Source organism: Lygodium microphyllum, chromosome 8, assembly GCF_053477565.2.
Source record: "Lygodium microphyllum isolate KBCC chromosome 8, Lygodium_microphyllum_v1.1.10, whole genome shotgun sequence".
Classification (NCBI taxonomy): Eukaryota; Viridiplantae; Streptophyta; class Polypodiopsida; order Schizaeales; family Lygodiaceae; genus Lygodium; species Lygodium microphyllum.
In genome coordinates this window covers 64715644-64728864 of record NC_141142.1, presented here as the reverse complement: position 1 = coordinate 64728864, position 13221 = coordinate 64715644, and the positions used below count along the sequence as shown (strand labels likewise).

The 13221-nt window shown below is 38.5% G+C and overlaps 1 protein-coding gene across 1 annotated transcript; it reads right to left on the bottom strand.

Moving 5' to 3' along the window:
• Positions 1-2391: 2391 nt before the first annotated feature.
• LOC148032395 (adenylyl-sulfate kinase 3-like) lies at positions 2392-8188 on the bottom strand. Its single transcript, XM_087683048.1, has 7 exons — positions 7383-8188; positions 6124-6264; positions 5823-5972; positions 5628-5746; positions 5186-5270; positions 2946-2992; positions 2392-2831 (listed from the first exon to the last, which is right to left on the bottom strand). The coding sequence occupies exons 1-7, from the start codon at positions 7825-7827 to the stop codon at positions 2727-2729; spliced, it is 1092 nt and encodes a 363-aa protein (XP_087539174.1). The 5' UTR covers positions 7828-8188; the 3' UTR covers positions 2392-2726.
• Between the last annotated feature and the right edge of the window lie 5033 nt (positions 8189-13221).

Here is a 13221-nt window from a genome sequence, read left to right as displayed (position 1 = left end):
TTCCAACCTCCCCAAGGACACATGATCAACCAACTAATCAAGTTAGACCCTCTTTTACTCAAGGGAGTGAGCCTTTCCACTCAATTAGAAGAAAGCGAAGATCTAGGTTCTACTATATACAAAAGTGTTTTAGTGAGATAAGGAAGGCCCAAAGAGCCACACAATATGTCATTCTAAATATAGCTTTTATTAGAGTTGTCAATAATATTTCTGATAGATTATCAAGAGTGTCCTTTGAATTTGGCCTTCACAAGAAATGGCATCTTGCAGTAATTCTGTCTTCAAGAGGCAGCTGATGATTTTTTTATTGACTTTATGAATTATGCTTACATTTTTGTTGCTCATACTCATAGGATTGCCTTAATGAACAAAGATTTTAGCATGGTTAGCATAATCAAATATAGATTTAACAAGATATTGAAGTCCTTGCCTACTACTGATAAAAAATCCTTTGAGATCCTTAACATTCCCCAAAATTGTCCGAAAAAGTTAAAGACCCAAAGATCGAGGGTGTGACATACCTAGACAACCCAAGAAGGAATGCATCTCAGCAAGTGTCCATGAAGAAAAAACGCAAGAGGTCATAGAAATCAAGGATGAGATTTGCAATAGAAATTTTGATTTGCTTGGCCTTGTTAATAATGAGGATAGGTGAAGTGTATGGCCAAATGGCTGTCAATGTTTCTTGCACTTTTGAAGAAAATTATTATCTTGGAATATCTCTTGAGAACAAGTCCATCCTAGTGAAAAAAGATATTCAATTGTCTAACTCTGTAGTTTATTGTTGCATAAAAGACAAGGCATCTTGGTTCTCAAAAATTTAAAGTATTTAGAATGATAGTGCAATCAATTGCAAATAACTTTCCTGTATTTTTGTTATTAGGTATAGGGTGTTGATTACTTCTCTTAACCAAGATATCTCTAAAAGTACATTTATTGTTGATCCACTGTTATTAGTGGAATTGTTTTTGAGATCTAATTCAAGCATAGTAATGTTTTTCAAATCTTTTGATTCCATCATAAACTACCATATCTTTTCTCCTTACCTCGAAAGGTATGCAATTTTCTAAAAGGATTAACATATACTTCTTTATTATCATATTTATTTATTACTATTGTGTTTGCTTTGTAGAGAACATTGGAATCTTATATATATCAACATTCTTGCTAGAGAAATTATCATGAACTCTCTAACTGGTATTAATAACCAAGCAAAAACGTGTATTAAATAGAAAGCTGCTTACCATGGTTAATGGCTTATTTTATTTGTTTGTCTATTTTAGTTACAAGTTTCCATTTGCAATGCTAATACACTCGTGACTACCTATTCGGACATCTCATATGATAATATTTTTTATCTTAAAAAACCATACAACTTTCTCCAATAATAAGTACAACTGCAACGTGATACACATACTTGTGGATGGAGAGCGATTTCAAATGTATATAGAACAATAGATTCAAAGCTACTCAAGATAGATGTGATGAATGTAAATCTCTTTCATATTGTTTATTTTTTTAAAGACCCTTACTAATCCACCAACTTGTTACATTTATTCTTGTAGTGCTAGGATTATCCCAACTCATTTATATGACGGATAAGAAAGCAATGTATTGAGTTGATTTTGGATAGAGCAATCACACCAATCGCGGCAATCCCAACTTCCATCCACATAAATCTTCAAAGGGTAAAAACTCCCAACTTTTTGTTATTTGGTGATGATTTAATTTGAAAAAATATGTTTGTATCCCATGTTATTAATGTGGCCATGACATAAACTTATGAATTATATGCAAATTTAAACTAAACTTGCTGATTAGAACAATATACATTCGAGAGAGACGTTTTTCTATAAGCTTTTTCAATCCGTTTTACTAAAAACTTAATGATATTATTTGTATGACAATAATGTTGACACTTTTGATATTAGTTTGCATGACAATAATGTTAATAAAATAACAGTGCTATGATGGCAATAATAAAATTATCACATTATCACCCAAATAACATTTTTAATGACTATCATGGCAATCTTATAAGTTGTACACATAACCTTATTGTATATGACAATTTGAAATAAATATTTTAATATTTTAATATGACAGCCCTATTTGGCAATTCGTAATATGATGATTTATATGCCATCACAATAAACTTTTGGTAGATGTTAATAGTATGCCAAAGTGTTTCCATATACATAATCCTTAAAAAGGGTTTTAGTGCATTCTAGCTGTGGCATGTAGTTGTACATGCACAGTAAGCTAACCTTACTGCTAACCTAGAGTGAGATCCAGAACTGACATTTAGACATAAAACAATAACAGTGACAAGCTTTCAAACACAATTGTTAAGAAACAAATATAAATATTTACAGGAGGACTCAAATAAAGAATCACATCTTGTAAACAGCCAAACGCTTCTGCAAACATATGATAAATACGAGATATCAATTGAATGTCCGAGTGATACTATCTACCTGTATCTTTCATTGATAACATCACCATATAAGTTGGCACAAGAAAAAGCCACTACAACATTCTTTGAGACTTTTTGAGGATATTGAGGCACCTTCCTGTACAATGTATGTCATGCTAAAAAGCCAAGTTGCTGCTAAGCCCTTTGATCCACCAACCTTTACAGCAATAAGAACAATGGTTCATAAAACCAATCAAATGTGTGCTTGCAACATGTATTTCAGACCTGCTTCCATGTCAAAGAATATCAATCAACTGTCTGAACCAATAAAGTGCCTTCCTTCCAAATAAGACATCAGCTGTGCTGCCATTTCAGTTGGCGTAGGACATCTTCCATTAATTGGCTCCATAGTAACCTGCAAAATGGGACCAAAGAGTGCAAGGAGGCACTTTATCCATGCTACCCAAGAAAATAGAAAGGGAGAAAAATCGGCACTTCAAATATCAAGTCTTGAACTCAATTATCTTACCTCACAATTCAGGGGTGGTTCATAAGGGTCATCTACCCCAGTGAATCCTGCAAATGAAGGACAAAGATTATTATATTGTCTCTCATACATGTTGCAATTGGAAGAAGAATAAAATACTCAGCAAACAGCAATACATTAAGAGAGGCATTAGGTCATCACAATCAAGGATTTCGCTTAGCATCTAACAGAAACATTTCAACCTTTATTTCTCTTGACAAATTTGCACATCATGGGAGTGCAAGCTTGAGTCAAACAAGGAGGAATACTACAGCCAATTTGGCTCACTTTTCCCTTGGTCTGGGGTGCCAAAACAAGTGCTCTTATCAAAATCTCAGATAAAAGGCCAAAAAGCCAAGCACAAACAAAGGCCAGCAAAGAAACCAAACATGGCTAGTCTAAATGCCAACACAACAAATTTCCCATTATCTTAGAAGCTGTGCATCTTATCTTACAAATTAACTTGCAGATACAAAGAGAGACATCACACATCTACACCAAGTTGGTGTTATTTGAGGAATTTCATGATATTATGATAAGGAAAAGATTCGTTGTGTATAGACTACGTACATCACAGTCCTATTTCATAAAACAAGATGTACCTCTTGTACTCATCTCTCTTATCAATCATATTCTATGAATACAACGAATTTAGTTCCAATAGGTTCTGCCATTGAATGTTTTAAGGATATGCTCTGAATGCAGAATTTTCCATCAGAGAGCACAGAATTTGTTCCAACAATGAACAGGATCGCAACGTCCTGCCCAATAAATAATTGCTGCAACTTCCACCTTTACAGTAATGAACACAACCTATCATGTCTCCTATCACAAATATGGCATGTCTATCTGCTGCATTCGACTGCTGGCAGCTTACTTCACATCATCTACTGCAGTATTAAGGCTCTCCAACTCTACTGCAACTTCCGTGACCTCATTTACAGCATCATCTACTCATCCAAACTGCGAGCAACCTGATTCCCAGCCTTGGCAACCTATTTCCTGCCCTGCTGACCTGATCTCCAGCTGAGTGACCTTCAGATCTGCATTTTGGACTGGAGTTGCTGCGGTTGCTGTCTACACCACTCCCAGATCTGCATTTTGCTGTTCCAGCAGTTCATGATCAAGTTCTGTATCATCTTTTTTAAATTTCCAGACATATTCCTTGCTAATTGACCCTCAACTGCTGAGTAACATCACCCTCAGCTCCAGTCAGCTACATCTGCTCCATGTTCTGTGATATTGCTGCACTCAAGTTCTGTTCTTGGTGGATGATACTCTCTGGAACTCTCCCTCCGTCATGCAAGGCCAAGGCCTATCACTCATTTGATTCTTAGGTAAATAAGATCTTGACCTGGAGAAATGTGGTATTTGATGAGAGGGATAATTTGCTAGTTCCACTTTAGTTACCTATGTCAACTCCATCTCCCATGCCTATAGAGCCTAGTGCCCTTCTCACTCCTGAGCCCTGTTGTAGAACCCTCATCTTCATGACAGGGGAGATTCACTTGGCACAAATCCTTTCCCTTCATATGTAGGAGCCATAGAGTGATTGAATTTCAAGGATTCCCGAGATCTTAGATATGCTGGATTACAACAAAATCCAACACTACATAGCATCTACAAAATTCAATGCTGTGCAGGATGATGGAAGACCATGCTAACAAGTGCTTGGACTTCAAGATTTTATTGGCAAAGTGTTCTTGTGCAGAATTTTGGTATAGACACTAGAGTTGCACACATTGTGTATATTGCAGGACTTGCATGGAGACCAGTTTGCATTTATTTGAGTCTTGCTTATCAGAAGATGTCACATATTTTCTACAGGGGCCTTTCAGGCTCAAGTTATTGGATATTTGCTCGGATTCCTAGAGATCTACCAGGAAGAGGAGACCCATATCCTCTTTCATTCCTACTGACAGTAGTGTGTTTGATAAGAAATACATCCATTTGTTAATCAAGTATTGGGCATATTCTCACAAGTGGTAAGGCTTTAGGAATTTCTCCTCTGGCAAACTTCTCCATTTGGGAGCAGCTCAGTGATTGACAAACAAAAGGTCGTGCCTTGACTTCAGGTAGTAAGGGTCACTATATCAGCAAAATACCCTCTTACTTATGTTAAACACGTGGCGTCGTGGGGCATACATGTTGGCCAGAAGATGCATGACATCTACAACCAGACAGCCAGTTAAGGGGGTGGGGTGCGAGAGAGAGAGAGAGAGAGAGAGAGAGAGAGATTTCACCTTTGATTTTACCAGCTCGTGCCAGCTTGTACAGACCTTTTGGATCCCTTTCCTCACAAAGATTTAAGGGGAAATTCATGTATACCTGACATGGTAGCAACTTATTAATGTGCATCTGATCAAAGAGGAAATGTCAACCATAAAAGCTAAAAATGGTTTTCTTTCAATAAAAGATTTGCAAAACACAAAACAAAAACATCAACATCAGCTCTCACAGGGTATCAACAAGCTTCATCATCTAAAGTCACTACTCTAAAGCAGACAGAAGGACAGACATGCACCTCAATCAGACGTAAGCATACATCCAAGGAAGTAAAGATACGGTAAGGTGCAATAACTCTCTCGACTACACTATATTAACTGAAACCCATATGTAGCACTGGTAAAGGGATGTCAAAGGTGCTTAGATGCAGTCATTTTATTTAAGCTAAGTAATAAAGACCTCAATGAACTCGTCCTCTTTTACAAGTTGGCGGCATGCATCCCTGTCTTTTCTGTATGGAGAGATCACACTTGCAATACAAATGACTCCTGCATCAACAAAGAGTTTGGCAACCTCACCTGCAAGATGGTGACATTCTTTGGACGTTAGTATATGCTTCCAAATAAACCTGAAAGATGAATGAATTTCTCTTACCAACACGACGAATATTTTCAGCACGATCCTCTGCAGAGAAGCCTAGATTCTTATTCAGTCCATGACGCACGTTGTCTCCATCAAGCACATAACACAGCTTACCTCTTCTCAAAAGAGCATGATCCAATGTGCATGCTAGTGTGCTTTTTCCTACATATTTAGGAGACACATAACAGAAACCACATCCAAAACTGACATCAATAACTCAGTGATGTGAATGGGAAGAGCACACATCTTATGAACAGACGAAGTTATCAGCAGTATTGTAATGATCACAGATGCAATTGAACGCATATTCAACCTGATCCACTTAGACCCGTTATCCAAATCACACAGCCCTTCTGGCCAAGAAGTTTTTGCCGCTCTTCCTTTTTAACCATACACTCCTGCCATACGATGTTTGTTGACTTTCCCACAGTCCTTGTTGGAGGATAAATAATACCTGTAAAATTTTCACTTTTCATCCCACCAAGAATACATTGGCCTTACATTTCCTATAAAAGACTTCGGAAAATGGCAAAGATCTCAACAGACAATAATTGTTGCCTTATTAGCTGCCCACATCTATTCCCATTTCAGTCCACATTGGCACTCGCATGAGACAAGAGATCAAGCTTGTTGTAACAGGTGCACTTAGCTACTCACACAATTTTATCACAGTAGGTATTGATAAATACAATTGAGGCTATTTGCGGAAATCAAGATACTATCATGGGAGATTGTAGGTAGAAACACATCCTTTCAAGTGTGTGTACCACTTGACATTTTCAAGATGAGACTCATTTGCCAATCATGTGCATCCCATTTGCCAATCATAATGTGGCCAAGACACACATGCACACACATCCATGCTGATCTTTATGAAGAACCCACTACCTGTCATTAATCTAAGCACAAACTGAGCTCTTCCATATGACTTCACCGGAGATTAAAAGCTAGAAACATATTCTTTCTTGATAATTGTCTGGGTTTCCCTTGTTTATTGCACCTACAAGGCCATCCTTGTCATCAATATCATTGAGAGTCCCACCCAGCTCTTCTGCATCTGATTCACAAGGAATGAAAATCAAATCCACCAGCGACAGCCCACATCACTACAAGAAAGCTTCTCATAAATCTACCAGCAAAAGCTCGCCTACTATATTCATCCACAATGAGGATGCCTAATCCTCAGGCCGTAGCCTGATACCAACACTCCCTCTGCAGCAGTAGGAGCTAATCCTAGATTGCACACCATTTACAATTTTAAAGGTGTTCATCTATCCATGCACCTGATGGGATTTGAGATAAAACGCACATGCATGCGCATGTCAAATACAACCCCTCATTCTACAAAATTACATGGAAGGGTTAGTTTCCATGACCAGGATCACAGTCATAGAGAAAGTGGAGGGCCAAAAGTAACCAGGAATGAATGATAAAGTCCAATACAAAACCCTCATTCTTGCAAACTGTCTAGAAAGCACAGTGTTCCTAGTCTAGAATCACAGCAATTACAAGTACCCAAGGACCAGAAGTGGCAAGGAATGACTTGCCAGTATAGCAGCATGAATTCCTTACCGGCAAGTGACGTTGGCTTTGGCGCATCATTATTCGTAGAAATTTCTGAGTGCAAAGGCTCCAAATGCGTGGCTCCGGCCACTGCATTTTCCCCTCTTTCTGCAAGAATGTGCCTCTGGATCTGAGGTGCGTCGTCAGACAGGTTGAGGTTGCCTTGGGAGACTGAGCTCATCATGCAGTGCATGCGTTCAAGCGGCACGGTATGCTGCTGCGAGGAGAATCGAGGAGCCTGCAGATCACAGAATTGGGAGGAAGAAGGTTCGGTCTCCGCCGCCGATCTGCCATTGAAGCTAAGGATGGAGATGGGGGGTCTCCGGGATTGTCTCATGGGGAGAAACTGGGGGTGCCTGGACTGGGCAGGCTCAGACACCGTGCTGCGGCGGGGGGCAGCGTCTCGGTCTAGGGGAGCGGGATGCTCCAGCGATGCTACGTAGCCAGCGATCATGGTTCGGAGAAGGGGAGAGAGAAGCTTTGCAGCAGGTGATCTGAGGGCTTGTCAGCTGATTCTTCTTCTTCTTCTTCTTCTTCTTCTTCTTCTTCTATGCTACCAGTACCTGTGCTGAAGCTTCATAGCTTTCCTGAGTCGGAAATAAACGGGTCGGCCATCTCTATTTATATGCTCTGTTCTTTGCGGAGGGGGTGACGGGCATGTGTAGACGATGCTGTCGGCGATGGTGGATTGATCGGTTGGCTTCTTCTTCTTGTTATTCTTTCTTGTTTCTTATTGTGGTCAATAAATCTTCAATTAAACGCAGCCATTTATACCTACAAAACCACTTGCAAGTTGAAAGCTAACATCTTTTCTTCTTGCCACTCTTTCTGCTTACTCTTAATGCATCTTACACGCGGTCATTTATATACATCACATGCATCACGTTCAAACCTCCATGGATGTGACCTCAACAGGATCATCGTATATTCATGCTACAGATTTGTATGTGGTGAGGGCTGTCAGGCTCGTTTCACACCTACCTCAGACTGGACTCTCAAAGGGTATTTGCACTCTCAAAGTATTTCAAGACTCCATGTGTGACATTACCCTTACACATAAGGTAGAAGGTTGCCTACTACTATGTTAATTTAATGTAACAAATAATAACCAAACTCTTACATACATAAGGCTAAGCCCACATCAGCTTCCTTGATTGCACGTAATTCCCATTTTCTCTAGTTGTGCAGGTAAGCTTCCTTGGCCATAAGTTGTCCATGCACTTTTTGGTAGGGCATCGAGATAAATTCAACTAACTGATAAAGATAAAAAGCAAGTAGCCAATTTGTAAAGAATACTAGACACAAGTCTACTCATCACCATTTTAACCTCCAAAAAGTTGTCTCATGGCCTTGCATGCAAATGACACTGGATGAGATGGACATGTATCACCCAAATATGTGTGCCCACAAAAAAGCACCGTCGATGTGACTGAAAGCTTGTCAACAATTTGCTCTTACATTGGGATAATGCTAAGGTTCATCATTGAACAACAATGTTTTCAAGCTTACTAAAGATGTTATATGATAAAGTTGGATTGGTCAAAACCTCCATTTAGAAATTTCTACAAGACTAATCTACAACTCTGATCCTGTACTTTGCTTCACCATTGAAATTACAAGGTCTTGAAATCATTTTCCCTTGTGTTCCAATGATCTATCACCATGACCATGTGCTTTAGGAGTTGCTTCTGATTCCATGTTCGAAGCCAAAAGTTAGTGTTAAGATTGAATCTAGTTGCCACAGAGATGGATAATCCTACATAGCAATAAGGGTTTTCATTTTCACACAATCACATGTGTTGTCTATGGTTCAATACCTAGTGACACCTTCCCTCTACCCTCACCCCTTTGCCCACACTCCCCTAAAGCATTACACAATTTAAGGTTCCCTAAACTATAACACATCATATCACAAGTTGCCACCCCCTAACTTCATAGGTCATAATCCCATGGTAGCATGCTCTATGCAAACCAGTACTTGTTCACTAGGTCAACACATTAAACCCTTTCCATTGTCTAAGTTGAGACCTACTTATGTTTGATATATTTCATCCATGGTGGCATCTCACCATGTCTACATGAACCATCTTTTATTCTTTGGATCTAGCAATGTTTGATGCCCCTCAATAAACTATGCTTTGGCAACATGCCAAGCACAATGAATATGGATTGCTAAATTTTGGCATTGCAATGCCTTGACCAAGTAAATTCTCAACTCTAAAACTCATTTTGAATGTTCTTACATGTGCTTTGTAATCATGAAAACTCAAATTTTGCCAACAACAATCAACTTCAAAATTGTAGCATTTTTTCCTCATCTTTCATCACAACTCCCATGTCAACATCAAATAGATTGCATTATACACCACAAAGTGGATCATCTTGTGTCATGCTTCATAGAATAGATTGATATTTTAATATGAGGGCTCCTCCACCTATTATAGCACCGTGAAGCTTTACATCCTCAACCAATAGCTCACATATCCCCACCTTTGAGTCATCCTAGGCACTACTCTTGCTCACTTATAGTAGGTGCCCATGCTCATTGTTCTACTAGGTCTTTGCCCATGCAAGCACTTGCAATTGTTAAATAGTCTAATTGAACATCTAGCCAATCCATGTGCTAGCACCAATAATGCCTAGCTATGTATATGCTACAAATGATATCTGAAGGTTGCCCCCTTGCCTAGGGACATTACTACCAATTTAATATTTGCCCAATAAATTGGGCAACTAGTTCAGTTGGCCTAAAGATTTCTTGCTCATCATGTGGGCATGCATTAGCAATAGCCCAGCTCAATCCAACATCAACCCACCTTTCGCTATCATTCAGCAACACAAATGTTACCCCGGACATTGTGGAGTCTTCTTCTTCTTGCTTTGTACGTGCTTCAGGGATGCTACATGGACGTCTTGATTCTCGACATACATTATTATGCATGGATATGCTTATGTTGAGCTATAAGCTTTGGATTTGAGCTCCATTGGATGTATACTTACAATGGCTATTTGCTTTAGTGGTTTCCCATTTACAAGCTTGAAGGCCTATTGTAAGTATATGCTCATGGATGTATTGATTCATGTCTTTGGGTACCGAAATGTTATGAGGAATATGTATTGAGCTTTGCTTTGCTCTTGGACATTCCAAATTTGCTTCCATGGGAGCACTTTGATATTTTTCATTGCAAAGCTTGGTTTATTCGAGATAGTGGGAGTCGCTTGGCTTTGTATTCTAGATTGGTTTATTCAATATTTTTCATTGCAAATCTTGGTTTATTCGAGATAGTGGGAGTCACTAGCCTATGTATATATACTCAGTTGGTTTTAGTATACACTATCCTCACATATATTTATGATAGTGGGATGATTTAGCTTTGGTTTGTACATTCAATACTTCCTCTAGTCAAATGGGTTTGTTAGCCTCAGAGCCATGCTTGGTTATGTACTTGGACTTCACTATTTGGATGTAGTGAGTTAGTTGCTGATTACTAGATCTCCATTGCTTTTGGAGGTCTCTTATGCATAGCTAGCTTATGTACATGCTACTATTTTTCTTGAGATTACACCTATATATCTACCATCTTTGGGTCTTTGGTAGAATTTGGTATATTGGTGGTTTATGCCTTTTCTCTTGACATTACCAATTGCATTGTATATCCCAATTGCTACTCCGATATTGTTGGTAGTGGGAGCTTTGCATTTTGGTCTTTTGTCTACAATTATATACTCATTTACTATAGTTTTACAGAAAACCATGTTGAAATTCAGTTTTGAGCAACTTCTTTGGGACCAAGCACTTGTATTGAGCAACCTAATGCTTCCTGCTTGTGGAAGCTATGGATTGGCTTAGTTTTCCTCCTATTGTAAGCTTTTTGGCTTAGTTTTGAGGTTGATTTACTGTTATTGTAGCAACTTGTACTCTCTTTGTTTGGCAAGCATAAGGGTAGGTGTTTCAAATGCTTCTAATGGCATTGCTATCTTGAATATAGAGAAGTTGAATGGCAATAACTTTCAATATTGAAAGACCCAGATTTGGTAAGTATTGGTACAAAAGAAACAGGTTAGGCCATTGAAATCCAAGGGAATAAAGCCAAAAGATTGGCATAAAAGGGATCGAGATGATCTTGATGAGCTATGCAAGTCCTTTGTCTTTGTCTAATCAAGTTTATGTCAATGTCATTGCGATTGAAGGTGGTGCTTATGATTTATGGAAAACGATACGTGATCTTTATGATAAGCAAAGTCATGCCTCACAGTTGTATTGGTTGAAGAAGCTTGTGTACCTTTGTATGAATGAGGTCACTCCTGTGTCCACTCATTTGAATGAGTTCCACTCCATTTTCAGTCAGCTTACCTTCATAGCATTAAGTTTTAGGATAACATTAAGTATTTATTATTGCTTGTCACACTACCCAAGTCTTGGGATACATTCCACCATACTACTATGAGTCCCAAATCCCCCTAAAGATGGATTTAAATGCTTCGATGTAGAGGGAGCCTTGCTTACAGAAGAAGTGAACAAGAAGAATGCAAATCGTACTTCTCATGCACTTATAATTAGAGGCAAACATGATGGTAAAGGGAATGATGACCATCGTAGTAGAGACTCGCAATCCAATAGGGGCAAGTTTAAATCTCGTGAATAGTCATGCAATAAATATTGTGGTCCTAAGTTCTCTCTTTCTTGTCATATTGCAAGCAATAGGGTCACATAAGGCCAAAGTGGCATAAAATGCACAATGATAGGCATGAAAAAGGCAAAGGCAAAGGATAGGATAATGCCAAGTCTTTTGATGATCATATTATTCCTAAGTCCACTATTGACATTGAGGAGATAAATGCATTGGAGTAGATCTTGGACAATTACATACTTACAACTTCTTCACTCAATGCTACTCAATTGATTGATATTTAGTCCACTTACTCTTAGTGTTGGCTTCTTGGTTCAAGGGATTCCTTTCATGTAACCCCGCATCATCATTGGTTTTATATCTACCACATTATTACATGTTCAATTAGATTGGGTTATGATCATGTTTATGATATTGTTGGCATAGGTGATGTGAGTTTGGTACTAGTACTTTATTTGTTCTGCATGATGTATGTCATGTCTCAACTTTGACTAAAAACCTTATCTCAAGTGGATAGTTGGGTGATGATGGGTACTATGTATCTTTTGGTGATTCTACATGGAAGATTACATGTGACAACCTCATTTTTGCTAGAGATGCTAAGGTTGGTAGCCTATATCCCTTGTATTTGGATCTATTGATCATGTTTTAGTCATGACTAATCTTCCACATGTATCTCTTTGGTATCGTTGTCTTGGGCATATGTCCCTCAAAGAAATGAAAGTCTTGATTCATTTGCAGTATCTCCCATCCTTGGATTATTCATGTTTTGATTCATGTGATTATTACTTATATGGTAGGCAGACTCATAATTTGCATAAGAAGTCTGATTCTACTTGTACATGTGAGCCTTTGGCTCTAGTTCATTCAGTCTGTGGTTCCATGCCTTGTCTAGTGTAAAGTATTTCGGGACATTCATTGATGATTATTCGCATAAAGTTTAGGCCTATCCCATAAAATAAGATTCGAATGTTTTGCCTATATTTTAGTGCTTTCTTACTATGGTTGAGAGCTAGTTTGGAAATAGACTGAAATGCCTAAGATCTGATAATAGGGTTCGAATATGTCTCTAAGGCATTTTAGCAGTTTTGTGATGAGAGGGGTATTAAGCATCAATCGATCACCCCTTACACCCCACCCCAAAATGGTGTTGTAGAGCGCATGAATATGACTATTCAAGAAAGAGTCCATAGTATGCTTAGTCATTAAGTGATGAA